Source organism: Falco punctatus, assembly GCF_963210335.1.
Source record: "Falco punctatus genome assembly, chromosome: 5".
NCBI classification, from domain to species: Eukaryota; Metazoa; Chordata; class Aves; order Falconiformes; family Falconidae; genus Falco; species Falco punctatus.
The window spans coordinates 732,844-749,283 of record NC_137584.1 but is presented as its reverse complement, the minus strand read 5'-3'; the positions used below and the strand labels follow the sequence as shown (position 1 = coordinate 749,283).

General features: G+C 38.4%; 1 protein-coding gene across 12 annotated transcripts in view; it reads right to left on the bottom strand.

The window, feature by feature from the left end:
• USP45 (ubiquitin specific peptidase 45) overlaps nt 1–16,440 on the bottom strand; it is a 60,663-nt gene that overhangs the window by 36,507 nt on the left and 7,716 nt on the right. For all 12 annotated transcript variants that reach the window (XR_013928198.1, XR_013928199.1, XM_080388024.1 and 9 more), the window contains 6 exons: nt 15,514–15,623; nt 13,212–13,381; nt 11,509–11,612; nt 10,906–11,006; nt 1,507–1,652; nt 133–228 (listed from right to left, as the gene is read on the bottom strand). Coding sequence is in view for 10 of the 12 variants with exons in the window: in XM_080388024.1 (XP_080244150.1) it covers nt 133–228; nt 1,507–1,652; nt 10,906–11,006; nt 11,509–11,612; nt 13,212–13,381; nt 15,514–15,613 (717 nt within the window). In the remaining 2 variants the exon portion in view is untranslated. The remainder of the gene's footprint in view (nt 1–132; nt 229–1,506; nt 1,653–10,905; nt 11,007–11,508; nt 11,613–13,211; nt 13,382–15,513; nt 15,624–16,440) is intronic.

Sequence of the window (16,440 nt, the reverse complement as noted above, 5' to 3'; positions counted from 1 at the left end):
ATAAACCAGTTAAACAATTAAAAGGCAAAAGAAATGGAAGGGTAAGAGTGTGTCTTTAACAGAGATGCAGTTTTCCATCCTACAGCTTCTTCCCCCATTTCCCCTGATTTGTATTCCTCACTTCATACTCACCAATTGGGAGTCTGAAGTATGACAGATTTTTAGCTTTGTTCCTTTCTCCTTCATCTCATACATCAGTTCATTTAGTACGTGAGTCTGTGCCAAGTTCTTAAAAAAAAAAAAACAAGAAACACATGATGACCTTTCAACTATACATTTTTCTTTAGTTACAAATTATAGCTTCAGGGACACACAAAACCAGATATATTTCATAATGTACAACTGAGGTTTAAATCAGACCACTAGAAAAAGCAGGTATAATCCTTATAAGAGCCAAAATCATTGATCTCGCACTCTTTCTAAAATTTTATCTACTTCTGTTTCTGTAATTCCAAAACAATTTCCTAGTAATAACTTTGTTGGTTTTGTTGAACAACAAGGTTCGGGGTTGAGGGTTTTTTTTTATGGTGAGCACATTAGTATCAGAAATACTTGTTTCTTTTAAGCTCTGCAGTCCCCCTCATTGTGCCCCAAGAGGCACAAAGGCTTTGGCACACTGAAAAGCATTACCTCTCTGAATTTAAGAGAGAAACCAACTCAACATATCTCAGCTTTGTTTCTTTATTTTTGGTTAACTCTGACTGCAGATCACTTAGGTTTCTACAATGCCCCAAGTATGGATAGAGGACAATGTGCAGTAATTCTGCTCCTTACAAATTTACTATTTCTTTGCTGAGGTTTGTAATCACCACCATAAACACAAGGTAAACAGTGCCACTTCAGAACATCTTTGTAGCAGTCTTCTCTCCTTTGTTCACTCCTGCCTGCAGACATACAGATGTCTCTGCTCAACTGACAAGCAATAGGATAGTCCAATACAAAACCCACTAAGGCTGCTGCTTTTTTTGAGGACGTTGGATTAATTGTACACTCAACATCAATAAAAGTCTATTAGTATAGCTCACTCCTCTTATTCTGGTCAGGAAAAAAACCCCAACGTAATCAATACAAGTACTTTTATAACTGCACTCATTGCAGGGGCTTAAAATTATCACAATGCACTGTGCAGACATTTACATTATGCATAAAGTACCACTTTTCACACCCACCAGTATGGTAAATACTGTGCATTACTCATGACTGCCTAATGCTGAACTACAAATAAAACCATAAGCTAGAGTACAACCCACACACATATGCAGTGTGTAAAACACTTGACATTTTCATTTGTCTCATTACTGTGAAAAATGCTACTGATCCAGGAATTCTTTTTTTGTTATAACAAGAAATATTGCTTGGATAGCAAGGAATAAAAAGAATTTGAAAAGGTCCTTCAGAAAGCAGAATGAAAACTGGTAACAGCCAGAACCTCTTCTGAAGTTCACCGTTTATACAGATCACTTCTGAAATCTATTACAAGAAAGCTGTATGATTTTTCCATCTTACCTGCATGACAGCATTAAAAAAGCACGTATTTCCTAAATTATTTATTCCTTTAACTGGAACTGATGCACCATTAGCAGAACTTTTTCCTTTCAGTATTTCACTTGTTTCACTGTTTTCTTCACGGAGTCGTATGATTTTTGATGAACCTGTAATTAAACTACAGTTTAATATTACTATGTAATTGCACAGTTTAATCAATCAAGTCCTTCCATGGGTTCCATTTATCATTTTTATCATATGCAGAAGGATACTTTGATGGTACTCTAAGCTGCTTTACGCAATCTTTTAAAACAAAACAAAACAAAACAAACCATCAGCAGTTAAACCCCTGGGGAAAAAATATCCCCCCAACAAGTGCATATACCCAACCAAACCTTCCACAATAATCACACTGTCCCATAAGACTGTAACTTCTTCAATTACCCAAGCAATAAATAACGTAAACAGGCTCTGTTAGTTTATTAACAACAGGCAGTTAAGATATACAGTCATTCAACACACTGGAAACACCACACAAGGACTGCTTTGTGGTGCATTTGATGAGACATAACCAAAAGTTACCACCTGAGTGCCGCAAGTCTTTCTCAATTACGGCACAGTTTGACTTGCCTCATACAACCCAGTCAACAGTTTCTGTTAATAGTTTTCCCTAACACCACATTTGCTCCTTGACCCACCTCCCTTTGTCACAGCCTGAGGAACTGATAACACAACCCACATATATGCAATGCTAGTGTTTTAATTTCAAACAGCAACAATTTTATGAAACTGCAATGGAATATGCTACCAGTATAACATCCACATATCTCCCTATTTCCCTTATTATTTAAATAGATAAGGGGCAGCAAAGTTAGACAGTCATTAACTTGTAGCCTAGAGGTAATGGGAAGACTTGAGATAATAATATTTAGCCTCAAATTCTACTAGCAACTTTCATATTGTCATGGTTGCAGGACTAAATATGAACACTACTGACATCTGCAGTGTCTTAAATATTGATTAACAATGCATGTCAATGTAAACGAGTTATGGACTTAATAGATGCCAAGAACTGCGATGCTGCAATCTCTGCCTTGACATATGAATTCATATATTTGTTCTAATGAGTTTCACATTGAAGTCTCATTAAAGTGTTCTTGAGAAATAGCTAACAGTCTTATTTACATTAATGAAACGCTCATGCCAAAAGGTTCTTTTATGTACACTCCTAGGTAGCTTCTTGCTTAGAAGATGAAAAAATATAATTAAATAAAAAATAAGTCATTAAAATATCTATTGTATCTAGCAACAAGCTTTGATGCAGTCTGTCTGCACCCTGTAGTGCCATCAAGGCATAATTATTTTTCCAAATTGTATCCGAGTTTGTCAAAACATAGTTAAAGGTGCTTTGCTGTTTAAAAACATTTTTACATGTTCTTAGTAATACTGCTTACACAGCTTTAAAATACTCTCCTTTCCACTCGTGTGGAAAATTAAGACAGTACAAGGGCAAAGTAAGAGACCAAGTTCTCCTTCAGAAAGCGAAGTGGTTTTGAATGCAACAAACGACAGCCAGCTTGGGAGCTGCTCACACCCTGAAACAATCACTGTTTTATGGGCTACATGCAGCAACACCTTTTAATTGACAGGCTTACAAGGGGCATGCTACAGTGTCTGAGACTTGCCCACCCACAAGAGCTCCAAATGAATCGCAGCAGGAGAAAGGGAGCTTCAGTTGTCTGCAACTCAAAGGCACTGCTCACTCTCAGAAATTTAATTATGTAAATAGAGACTTCTTCACCTCAGAAAAGTGTGCCACACAGAGTGGTGCTGTGGAGAAGAGATGGTTAAAAAGGAGGGGAAAAAAAAAAAGAGGGGGGGGGAAGCCAAAATTGTGTAAATAATTTGTGTATTAGTATATCACAGTTGTTGCATTTATCCATCGGCATTCAAAAACATCTGGGACAGCATCTTAAAGTAAACAATGTTCACAAGGCCATCTGGACAAAACTGCAGGCAAAAATTAAAGCATAAGCATATGGAAAAGCAGATTTTTCTCTTCCCTTTAGCAGTACAGGATGACAAATGTCAAACCTAGATCTGTCCACGCTTCACTGTGCTATGCTTTACAGCACCACCTGGCTCTCCTTGCACAGCCACCAAATATGGACAGCACTGCCACAGCGGACCGTATCTGCAGGGCAAACTCGATAAAAGCATTTCACTTCATGGTTAAATGGCAGCTTCACACAAGTAGCGAGGTTCCATTTGCTGAACCTTACATATAAATTATTTAAGGGAGGGAAAACAAAGCCAAAGCATCCAGCTTTGCAGTGAGAGCTGGATGAATATGCAATTATAAAACACAATAAATGAGAACAATACATCCAACTGCCACAAAGCTGAAAATCAGCAGAAGGATAAGGAGAAGTAGCAGTAAATTAAAAAAAGGCTGTTACTCAAGTCTGGGAACCTCCTTTCATTCAGAAAGTTTTAATTACTGCCTCTTGGTTTTTTAATAATTTTACGCATACAATCCACATGACATTTTACTAGGTGTTTTGTATCCATGAAAGTCTTGACAGGAAAGTATTGTTTTGCCATTCCAAATGTTATCTGCTGCCTCACTCACTCCATGCTGATATTTTTAAGGACATATACAGAGCTACAGGAGGGACAGCAGTTTTAATTTAACGCTGCTCAGTGTCCCCAGCTCTGTGATAAATGACAGACAGGCCTGAAGCTGAATGTTTAGTTGACATGTGAAGAGTTGGTCAGTCTTATTAGAAGATGCTGGTAATGACTGCAATAGCTAATACTTCTACAGATTGGGACCGGAGGGTCCTTCTGCAAGATTAACCCAAGGCTACAAGCATGTTAGTAATCAAAAGGCTAATATGTAATTTTTTAAAGTGAATTTGCACTGTTTCATGGACTCTTGCCGACTCAATCTTGCAACCTGCAAGATTTTAATAGCTGTGCTTTTGGATACAAAAAGTGACTTTTAAGCCAGTATAGACACAAAAAGGACCCCAGCAGAAGGATTCCACTGAAATGACTGTCATCTGCTGCTGCCCACAAGGGCCTTCAGCTCTTGACCAAACAGGAGATAAAAAGTAGTCCAAGCCATCTGTCTGCATGCAGTAGTACCAGTTACAAAGGACCTTGTTAATGTTAATGACAGCAACGTGGGTGAAAACCATAAAAGTAATTAAAGTCATAGATCAGTTTCTATCCATAGCTCACCATTACCTCTTTTAAAGCATTGATATGGTGACCCTCAACCTCTCTGCCCTTCTCAGGCACTACTGGTATCAGCCCCAAGTAGGCCTGTCCCTCCACACTGGGGACAGCACATCTGACTGCAACTTCTTTTGGGGCTCACCCATTCAGACTCTGCCTCTTCAGACTCCTGCAGTTCTGTTGTAGAGGTGGCCTTTCTAATCCAGTCACACAGGGAAAACTCTCACCCAAGCTGTGCCTCGATCACCACAACCTTCTTTTCCCTTGACAAAGTCTATCTGGCTGCAGAGACAACCTGCTGGTGCACTCTGCAAGACCCACTGTCCAGCTCTCCATCCAGCTCATCACACCCTACTAACCACCTCTTCCTAGGCACCAGGTCAGTGCCTGCCTCTGCTCCCACCACGACATCCACCTCCACTGCTCCCTCCTTAAGCTCTCTGACAGCTGCATTTGCACATAGGCACAGCCTTCATGCTCGGCAAAGCTTCCCAACATCACCCTGCTCTCTCCTCCATGCCAGAAAACCCCCTCTCCACCAGACTCACAGGAGAGGACAGTAGTCAGAGACTGGTCCTCCACTACAGCTCTTGCCTGCAATGCACCCTTTTCTTGCCACTCTTCAGCATATTTTTTTACCTACTTCTGCTCACCTGTAGTCTTGTCTTGTAAGCTCTCTGGAGGCAGGGAACATCACTTTGTCCCACAGCTGCACAGCACCAGCCTCATAGGTATATGACTGAGATTCCTAAGCCCAATGTTAACATAGACATGATACAGTCCATGAATCAGAGCAAGTCACTGTACCAGGTGTACAAACACACATGGTGCTGACACATCCACTTGTAAAAGACGTTCAGAAAACTTACCACAGGTTCCCTATCAAATTGTTTTGCCAGTATTTCAAACATTTGCAGTGCACATGGACTTCTGTACCACCCTTGCTGAAACTGAGCTGTGCCGGGGGGGTGCAGATGGTATGCAAGCAAAAAGATAAATTACAACCAATTTTTATTTCAGACAGGGGAGGAAGCATTTTTGCTCATCTTTTCAATGCAACTTTTTTTTTTTTTTTAAATTAAAAATGAGGGTTCCAGAACATGTACTTTTATTCTAAGGTCAAGGCTTTTACATTGAACACAACTCTGGTAATTCAGCTGAAGGTCTTCCCAGTAAAAGCAAGGTTAATAGATTGCCTTTCTTTTACCAAGTTCTCATCATGCTGTATTATGAAATGCTACTAAATTGTCTGGCACTCCTTTTTTATTTACAAAGTTTTTAATTTTTTACAACACTGTAGGACAATAAGAATCTACCCCTTAGAAAAACAACACAGTTCTCTTCTGAAATGGTCACTAGCTTTATGTTTTAAAATCCCTATTTCTCTTGCAGTGTTACAATCCCACCAAATTAAAGACTACAAACTGCAATTTTATTTCTCTGATTCTACCAGAACATTATAAACCAAAAAAACATGTCTGCACAGTGTGAAAGAGCAAGCTATTCCAGCACCAGTTTCAATCCTCATCGCTCAGATGACTTACGCTACACTTCACAAGGAAGTAAGTATGCGGACAGGAAAGAGAAGAATTCATGGATAAAAATGATAGAATGTCTAAAAATTTTTTTGCCAATGATTCACTTTTCATTTCTTTGCAACATGTATAATTAACAGCAGCCCCTAACAAGTAAGTAAACTTGAAAGAAAATTTATAACCAACAAAAAAAATGTCTTTTTTCTGAAGTGTATCTCAGATCTGGAGAATCAACACACTCTGCTTTATTTTGCTAGTTAATTTTCTTTTAAGTAGACAGAAGGGACTGATATGATTTCAAACTCCAAACTACACTTAGTGAAAAATCAGTTATGAAAGAACACAATTCATTTTTACAGTGTGATCTTTTGTCAACTGCTAATATCCACAGACAAATGCAAATCTGAAAAGTTATTCATCATACTATTTGTTTTTCCATACAAGTTAACACCTATTACTTGTACTGTATAATTACATATCTTTTAGTCTCTATTTTACATCAATTATGTCCATTAAAAAAGAAATCAAGTTTCTAACTGGCAAATCTGGGCAGCGGAACTTACTAGCAATTCCCCTGCTTGACCTTCCCAACAATAAATTTAACTACAAAATCTGAGAATAAATATTCTTCCTTCCCATTCTATTGCCACACAAACCAATTTAACTGCTCTATAAAAAATAATTAAGTATGCAATCTTATGTCTCCACCAATATCTAATTTGGATTTTATAAAGGAAAATACATGTAATATTCACATTTAAGACTGCAAAACAATTTATTTTCTCCAGAAAATGAGCAGACATGCAGATCGCAATGTCTCAGCATGGTTTCTGTGTACTACATGTGCATTATGTCCATGTGAAGTTCACAAGTGTGCCACACAGACAATACTGCACCTGCCTTTCTGTGAAAATCATCATGGCCTGCTAACCTTTTTCACAAAGCAAATTTCTGGGTGGTATACCCTAGAAAGCAATCTTGCTTTATTCTTCCATCTTGTGCCCAACATGACCTCTTAACCAAACAGACGCCTCTTAAAAAAAAAAAAAAGGAAAAGAAGGAAAAAAAAAAAAAAAGCAGGCATTGCTGGGTACAACAAACCATAGGATCCGATGCGAAAATCACACAGCTGCAAGCATTCTTTTGGGAACCCAGCACTGGGATTTATCTCAATCGCTTAATGTAATTACAAAAGTCAGTCATGTAGTAGTAATGTAATTTGCACATTTTTACAGCTGAAGTGAACTTGAATCTTTATAAGAGACCGAGTGAAAAGCAGGGATCCTGCTGCCACACTATTCCACCACATTAGTACCAAATGACAAGCATTTTGCTTTTGTTTATTTTCCAAGATGCATTAATTAGGAAATCTATATAACCCTCCCTTCCATGTTTAAACTGATTATTTTATCTTTAAATGACTCCTGCACTTTCAAGAACTTAAAAAACCCTAGCAGCCCTCATCCGCTAACTTATATCCACGTTCATAATGCATTTCTGCAGAAATTTCTACACAATGCTATTTGAATTTTAATGATGCACAATGCCAACCAGTTATTACAATAGAAAGAGATCCAGACATAGGATGAATTGTTGCTACAGTGCCACATTCTGATATGAAAACTAAGCGTCTTCACTTTGGCTGCTTTTTTAGAAAGAAACAGAAAAGCAAAGGGAAAAAAGCACAAGACAAATTTTTTAAGTGAGAAATACAAAGTATTAATTGTCAGTTTTACACTAATTGTTTCTCACAAGTTATTTTCGTTTATTTAAAATTATTTTATATTTAAAATATAAATATTATATGTATATATTTATTTATACTTATTATATATAATATTTATATATGCATATAAATAAAATAAGCATATACTGAATATACTAAATCATTTTTAAAAATTCGAAACCAACTAATAACTTAAAGGATGACAGTTACATTGAAAATATCATTGTAACATGAAATAAAATGCTGTATTTAAAAAAAACTCAAAACCTAAGTTATCAATAGTAGAGATGATTTTCACTGTTACACTTCGTGTCCTTTGTGTTCTGGACAACAGCATGAATTACATTTTGATTTTATTTTTTATTTTTTAAAAAACTTTAAAAACCTTAAAGGCAGTCTAATTTAAAGAAAAGAAAAAAATCCTACTTAAGTTACATTCCTTTAGGGGAAGCAGCAAGTGTGTGAGCCCAAGTATTTGACATAAAACAGAAAAGACACTGCAGTTACATTTATCAAAGTGAAAGAAGAATGCCAACTCTGGTTGGGAACTCCCTCTCACACCACTTATTTATCAATACACAGCTGTTTCCCAGCCTCTTCCAGCGAGAAGCCTGGCCCAAAGCAACAGAGCATGCCACAGCTTTTTCCTTTTTTCCTTGCCACTTAAGAAAACCCAATAAATTATCTTTGGGCCAACGTTCCCAGAGCTCTCAAAGAACGGCAGCCAAACCACTCAGCGCAGCCATACTCTGCCACATGAACAGGGTCACAGACTTCCACCTTTAAAACATTACCAGAAGAACATGCACACACTTTTTGCGTGAAGCTTGCACATGAGCCTCAGCCCTTGCCCAGCAAGGAGCAGGAGACACGACTGCCCTGCAGAAGCAACCTCCGTACGCTCAGACCTCTCGCTGCCGAGGCGGCCACCCTGCAAGGCTTGTGCATGACTTCTCTAGCTTTGAAGGACACTAGCGCAACTGTCCACACACTCAAAACCAAGCACATGCATGAACTTGAAGGAGGAAGCATAACCACGCAGACTGGTAACACGCGGTCCCAGACGCTGGGAAAGCAGACTCCTCAGTCTGTCATCAATGTAAAACTGTCCTGCACGTCCCACCGCTTTGCAGGAGGACCCTCACACTGCCCACAACACTGCTCACCTGACATCACCGCTGGCACCCAACCACCTTTTACATCACTGCCATGAACCTCCTTTTCCAGGGCACCAAAGCAAGCAGGGCCAAATCAGTGCACTGCTGCCACAAAATGTGCAACCACAAACTGAAGCTAGCTAGTTTTTCATTTCAACACCTGTTTTCAGAAACTGAAGGGAAAACAGGTTTAAACAAAATAGGAAAAAAAAAAGGGGGAGGGGGAGGAAAAAATGTTCATGCCCTCAACAGTACAATTTTGTTTCCAGTTATAGAAGAGAGTTTCCAGTCTTTATCAGGTGAATACTAAAAGGACATACATGCATTTTCAAAACAGAGAATCAAAATGAAACACAAAAACATATACAGCAGCAGTGTATTCTGCCCTGCTCTGCTATAAACATCTGATTTTTAAAAAATCCTGCGCCTAATTTAAGCTTACTTTTCCTGAGTTAGTTTGGAATTTCAGTTGCTTAATTTAAGATATTTCACAGAAAACTTGTAAGTGCTATACTCTGAAAACTAGATATTTTTAAATGTCTATATTTTAAAATTTAAATTAATTTAAATGTTTAAATTAAGAATCTAAACTATGAAGCACAGAGTCATAGCAAAGTCTTATCCAGCAATACACAAACAGAATGAAATTGTTTCCATTAAATTAACTGAAACAAACACTACAGCATTTTCATCTACAAGCAAGCTGCAACACCCATTTACTACACATAAATGTGAGCTGTGAACAAAAGTGAAATGAATGACATACTGTATTTTCATTACTCTAAGCAAAAAGAAGCAATTTACCAATTTATTACAATTAAATAGTTTAACATACAACTTGTCTTTCTGAGCGACCCTTCATTTTTTTCCCCTCAAAAAATATTTAACACCTCTTAAAACCAATTTATGCACATGCAGCTTGAGGAATACCGAGTCTAATTCAAGTAAGGCAATGCTTCTCCATACTTACCTCTAAGTAGTTGATTATCTCTGCTAAAAACTGCAACCAATTGTTCTAGAAGTTTACCCTAAACTGTGTTTTGTCAAGAAAATCTGGAATCCAATGCACTCTCTAAGTCACAAGCCAGAAATGCTGCCGAGTGTGTTACAGCAAGGATGAATAATATCAACATTATCACGAGTAGACAGCTGAGGGCCACAAGTACCAAGTTCTATCTACTATTACATACATTGAGAAGATATAGTAGGCTCCTAACATAAGAAAATAACTTAATAATATTTTCTATTAATAGAAATGTGCATACTACCAATTAAAACCCAGTAACATAAATTAACAGAAAGCATTACATCCAACAACAGAGAACTAGAAAATCCACTTAAATCTCACTACTGTGGAAAACAAATTTAAATCAGAAAAATGTAAAGTGTGACACATCCATTTGAGGAAAATCCAATTTACTTATGCTTCTATATAGCTTTTGTGCATTAATTTCTATGGCATCTTATGTAAGGTAACGTCTTCTGTAAAATAAACTTTCTTCATTAAAGACAAAATTTGAAGAAACTGTCCTACAATGCCCAAAATATTTTTAAAATGTAATCATACTATAGAAAAGAAATGACATTATGTTTTGATAGACATTACTTGCCCAAGAAATTGTGCAATTACAAATTGCATTATACTCACACCATACATAATTTTTCAATTTTATGTTTAACATGACTCAAAACCTGAAATGTTTGTTTTTAGACAGTACATTACAGATGTCTCCAGATAAAACTATTTGTGTAAACTTACTTGGTTCAGCCCTGGAACCATGTTTTTGAAGAAAGTCAACTATCTGAGCCAAAACCTTTTTGTTGCAATGTGTTGACAGCTCTTCATCACATTCATAACACCTAAACAAAAGAAGAAATGAACTAGAATTCAGGATATCTGGATGCACCTCCCAGCTCTAACAAACCTCTCAAACAACCTTGTACAAATTACTTAAGCTCAAGGTTTCAATTTTTCATACTAAAAAGAGGAATAAAATTGAATTATCTCATCTCATATATGCTCTTCGATAAATCAGTCTCAATTCACTGTGATACTTAGAGACTTAAAAAATCTCAGTCTATAGTCCTGCAAATAATCATACAGAAACAAGCAGGAAGGACAAGCTCCAGCCAGCTCTCCACAGAGCACAATGGACTCAAACTTCTAGCCTAGTACTGATCTGTGACCCCTATGAGAGTCCTAAGGACAAAGTAATTTTCTCTCCAAAAAGCCTGCCCTTCCTCTCTATACAGTATTCATTTTATCTCTCAGAATCATTCTTTATCATGAGAGGACACTGCTTTAAGATATGACTAGTCCTTATATACAAGCATACACAAACACCTGCGCACTCAGTCTTACCATATGATCCATGTGCTGAGGTTGATAACAATGCAATGAGGTTCTGTGCGTGCTGTCTGGAAGTGTTTCAGAGAATGTTGGCCTTCTGAGTTTTTACTACATCCCTAAAAACAGACACATCAACATAAAGGGGAAAAAAGGGAAGCATGAAAAGAGTGTATTATTAGTAAATAAACTACAAAAGATTCACTTTTCAAAATCAGACATAAAGCTATATTGCCCTAAATACTCATTTAGCATTCTCAAGGATTGAGAGGGTTTAATATTCTTTATAATCCAGTGTGACAAAGATATCAAATAACTTTTTTTTTTTTAATGAACAAATTTTCTTTTTACTAATAAAGGAAAATCCATGACAACACAAAACCAAAATCTCATCTTTTCTACTTGGAAAAAATCAGTTAAAAGTATAGAAAATTATTGGTTTAACTTAACAGAAACAATTCCTAGCTTTTGAATAAGTATTGAATTGGCATAATTTTCTATTGATACCTTTCACAGAAGTTAGAATTCTCTAAAAAGATGTGAATGAAATGAATATGTAGAATATTTGGTCCACAAAATATCAAGGAAAGGACAGCACAGGCAACACCCACTGCTCCAGACTTCCAAATGCATTCCAGACAGCAAACACAAAAGGTACATAAATTGTTTTGTACTAAAAAGCTACTCAGAACAACACCATTTATGCACACCAACTTCAAGAGAAAGTATTTGCAATTTTTTCAGTATCTACACAGTGGGACTCAGAAGATTCAGGACTGGCCTCTAAATGAGGCATGAGCTTTGGAGGCTATTAACAGCAAAAACGTGAAAAAGCACACAGAGTTAACTTGTTTTAAAAGCTCTCCTTATCTATAAATTTTCAGAGACAAGACATGAGAGTCCTCCTCAGATCTATTTAACTATCTTCTGAAGCCTGCGAATAGCATGGTTTTTTCCAAAATTAAATCTGTTCAGATAACACTTGTAGGGGTTTGCTTCTGTCCTTACTACACTAAAACCTACTGAAAGTCTAACAAAATTGTGAAATGCTTTGTTTAGGCAACTACTAGCTGAATAAAGTGTAACACTGCCTGTAACTTGATTTTTTCTGTATCAGGCTTTACTTCACTCACAGGGTAGAAACCTGTGCAAGCCCTTGGGGTCAGGACCTGTGTCCTCTTAAACTCTGAGGCCACAATTTGACATCACGACTGATCCAATCTAATGGCTAGCTGCCACAAAAAGCAGCACTCTCACTCCAGGCCAGTCCTTTCTCCCTGGTTTCAATCAAATCTAGCAATTGAGCGTCCACAGTACAAGTTCATTCTGCAATATACTTATTTGTTTTTTCATTAATTTGCATTTGCAGAATCCTCTGCCAGATGAGCCAGGTGAATGGATGCATTTGCAACCACACAGTTCCTGAAGCCAATTCTCTGTAAGTGGTAAGAGCATGCCGATGAACAGAGAAAAGGCAGGACCTTCACTTGCTACTTGAGATGCCAAACCACACCATCACACATAAAGCTAACCGAAAATGAGATGTAAAGCCACATCCCACTCCAATGAAGAAGCTGAAGCATAAACTCACAACTAAGCACTCTGTCACACTGTTCACTGAAGGTAATGGGATACCAAACAGAGAAGGATGCACACCAGTGATATCTTTTAGAAAATCAGGGCTGATCCACCACTGCAAATGTACAGTATATGCTCACCTGAGAGCCACATTTGAGACACAACCATATGTCTGAAGGTGCCACGGGCTCACCATCACTCATCCGCCTCTCCTTCAGACATTCTGCGCATATTGACCAGACACTCTGAGCTACCGCTCTCTTCACATGGTGCACATCCACTGCTTGGCTCACATGCTGGCAGGTTAAACCTAGAGAAAACAACACATACTCACTTTCATACATTAAAAATAATACCCATGAAAGGGAGCACCTGTACACTAAAAGAGCAGAGTCTCAATGAATTCAGCAATAGGAAAAAATAGCAAAGAACTAAAATACAAAAAATCAGCTAGCTGCTCCCTATATACTGAATTTTATGAAGGATCTATTTCAGTCTTTCTATAATGAAAATCCTTTTCAAGTCAATAAACACCACTTCTTAAAAACAGATAAACTACTTTGTACAAAAGTACAAAGATTACTTTTTTACAAAATTAATTTCCTTGGTTTTTTGGTTTGTTTTTTTTGTCACAGTAAAATACTACATAAGTCTATTTTTGCCTATAACATTACAGGCAGCTGATCTCCTTTTCAATCCATAAAGATTTTCAAATACCCATGCACCCCCACTACAACTGCCCATTCTGAACACGAATATCAATGAGCTTTCTTCTTTGTCGTATTTTTCACATAAATTCCACTATAATAGCACAGAATAACCTATGTTTGAAGGAACCTCTGAAGGCAATCTTGTCCAAATTCTCATTCAAAACAGGGCCAAATACAAATTTAGTTCTGGTTGCTGATGGGATGGCTTTGTTCAGCTGAGTGTTGAGTATCTCCAAGGACAGAGGTTTCACCAACTCACTAGATAATCAGCTTTCTGTCTGACCATGCTCAGGGTGAAAATAAAGTAAATTTCCTCACACTTAGCCAAATTTTCCTTGCCCTAACTTTTGTCTGTTGCCTTTAGTCCTTTCATTGTGGACCTCCTGGAAGAGTCTGGCTCTGCCTTCTCTATAACCACCTATCGGGCAGTCAAAGAAGGAAACCATACTCTCACTCCTTTGACTAAAGAAAATCCATTCCCTTCAGCCCCTCTTCATGCATCATGTTCTCAATCTCCTTAACAACATGGAGGGGGTGACCTGCTGTTGGACTCACTCCGACAAGTCAATGTCTTTCTTGCAACAGGGAGCCCACAACTGGACACAGTACTCCAGATGAAGCCTCACAAGTGCTGAAAAGACGGAAAGAATCACGTACCTCACCCTGTGCACTAGTTAATGCAGTCCAGCATACAGTAGGCACAAGCCACACTGCTTGCTTTTATTCAGCATGTGCACTAGGACCACCAGGACCTTTTCTGCAAAGCTGCTTTCAAGCCATTGATTCCCACCCTGTAATTGCACACAGTTATTTTGGCCCAGATACCAAACTCTCCACTTGCCATTACTGAACTCTTGAGAAGCTCCTGCCAGCTCACTCCTCCAGCCCGTCTAGGTCACTCTGAATAGCAGACCTAGCCTCCAGCGTATCAATTGCTCTCCTCCATTTGTTGTCATGAAGATGACAGAGTGTAGTCTCACAATGACATCACCTAGCTCACTTAGTATCTTCAGATGCATCCCATCTGGTCCTATGGACTTGTGCACATGCTACTTGCTTATCAGCTCTCAGTCTTCTACTCTGGACAATGCTTAAAACCCCCAGTCTGCCATTAGGCTCAGGGACCAGGGAGGACCGAGTGCAGGGCTTACATGTGAAAGCAGAGGCAAAGGATTGAGTTCCTCAGCCTTTTCCCCTGTCCTGTGTCCCTAGGTCCCCTGCCACCTCAAGCAGCAGGTCTGCACTTAGCTTAGCCTTCATTTTACTGTCACAATATCCATACAAGCCCATCTTACTCTTCACACCCCTCATCAGATTCAGTTCTAACTGAGGCTGGCTTACTTTATCCCATCCTTGCACACTCAGGGGCCCTGCAAGAGCAGCCCAAACCTGCACCCACCCTCTGCCATTTCGTTTTGCCTCTGAGCTCAGCTGGAAGCTTCCCACTCAGCCAAGCAGCCTCCTGCTACATGTTTGACCTTCCACACACAGGCAAGGACCATTCTCCTGCTCTGAAGAGGTTGTCATCGAAGATCAACCAACTCCCCAGCCCTTCAGGGCAGTCACATAGTGTGACAACCAATCATGTCATAAACACTTGACTGGGGATATTTCTGTTACAAATTCAAACAAGGAAAGTATTTCATGGTACCACTGATTTGTGGTTTTCATCAGTCATCAAGGAAGTCGTTAGCCCTCAACCTCAGGGCTAGACATCGCCTAAAGTATTTACCTGAAATATCGTCTGAAGAGTCCTCATCCTGTGGCCTGTTAGGCCTTTTGCTTCGCTTTGGTTTCTCGGGGTTGGCTCTTGATGGATCTTTCACCCGCATCTGTTACTCACTAGGAAAGAGAAACAGATGTTGCTTTATTGTCTAAATGCTTCATCAAATGTAGTCAGTTTGAACCCTTAAAAGCACAAGATCAAATTACACATTCAAATCTCACCAACACAGTTTTAGGCTTTGACTAATGTCAGTTCCTGTGTAACAAGGAACATGAATGTGTCAGGCATAAACTCTTAGGAATGCTGCAACATCAATTAGTTACAATTCATAATATGTAGTATATCTGTAGCTACAGGGGACACACACTTCCACGTAGGGGTGTTAAATATTTGAGATATTGAGATTTTCTTTGTAAACTACTCCAGAGCTCCAGCCATACCTTACCAGAAAAACTTCATCAAAATAAAAGCTTTTCCTCCTTAACATATCTCCCTTATGAAAGGTTTTAGTCACCATTTACCCTTGCACATTCCCCAAAAGCTTTTGAGCAATTTCAAAACACTTCAATAAAATAAGTCTTCCAAATCTCATGATCTCATGAAAGTGCCCTCTCTTATGAGTGAGGACAGACTGGCATGCAAGCTGACCCTTCTATTAAACATCAGAGAATCCATAAGGATGAAGTTTCTCATAGGAAATGTGGGTCACTAATCAAGGAGTCCTATGAGGAACAGAATCAAAGGATAAATATTTGCCACTAAACTTTAAAAAAAAAAATCCTCAGAGATTTCATCCAAATGCAAATTCACTGAAGGAGTATAGCTGTGCATCACACAAAGAGCTTTTGAGGTTTAGTTTACAGGTTGTCTTTTAACAATGTGCTTGATTAAAAAGAAAATGTTTTCACATGCGAAGCACGTGAATGTAAGATA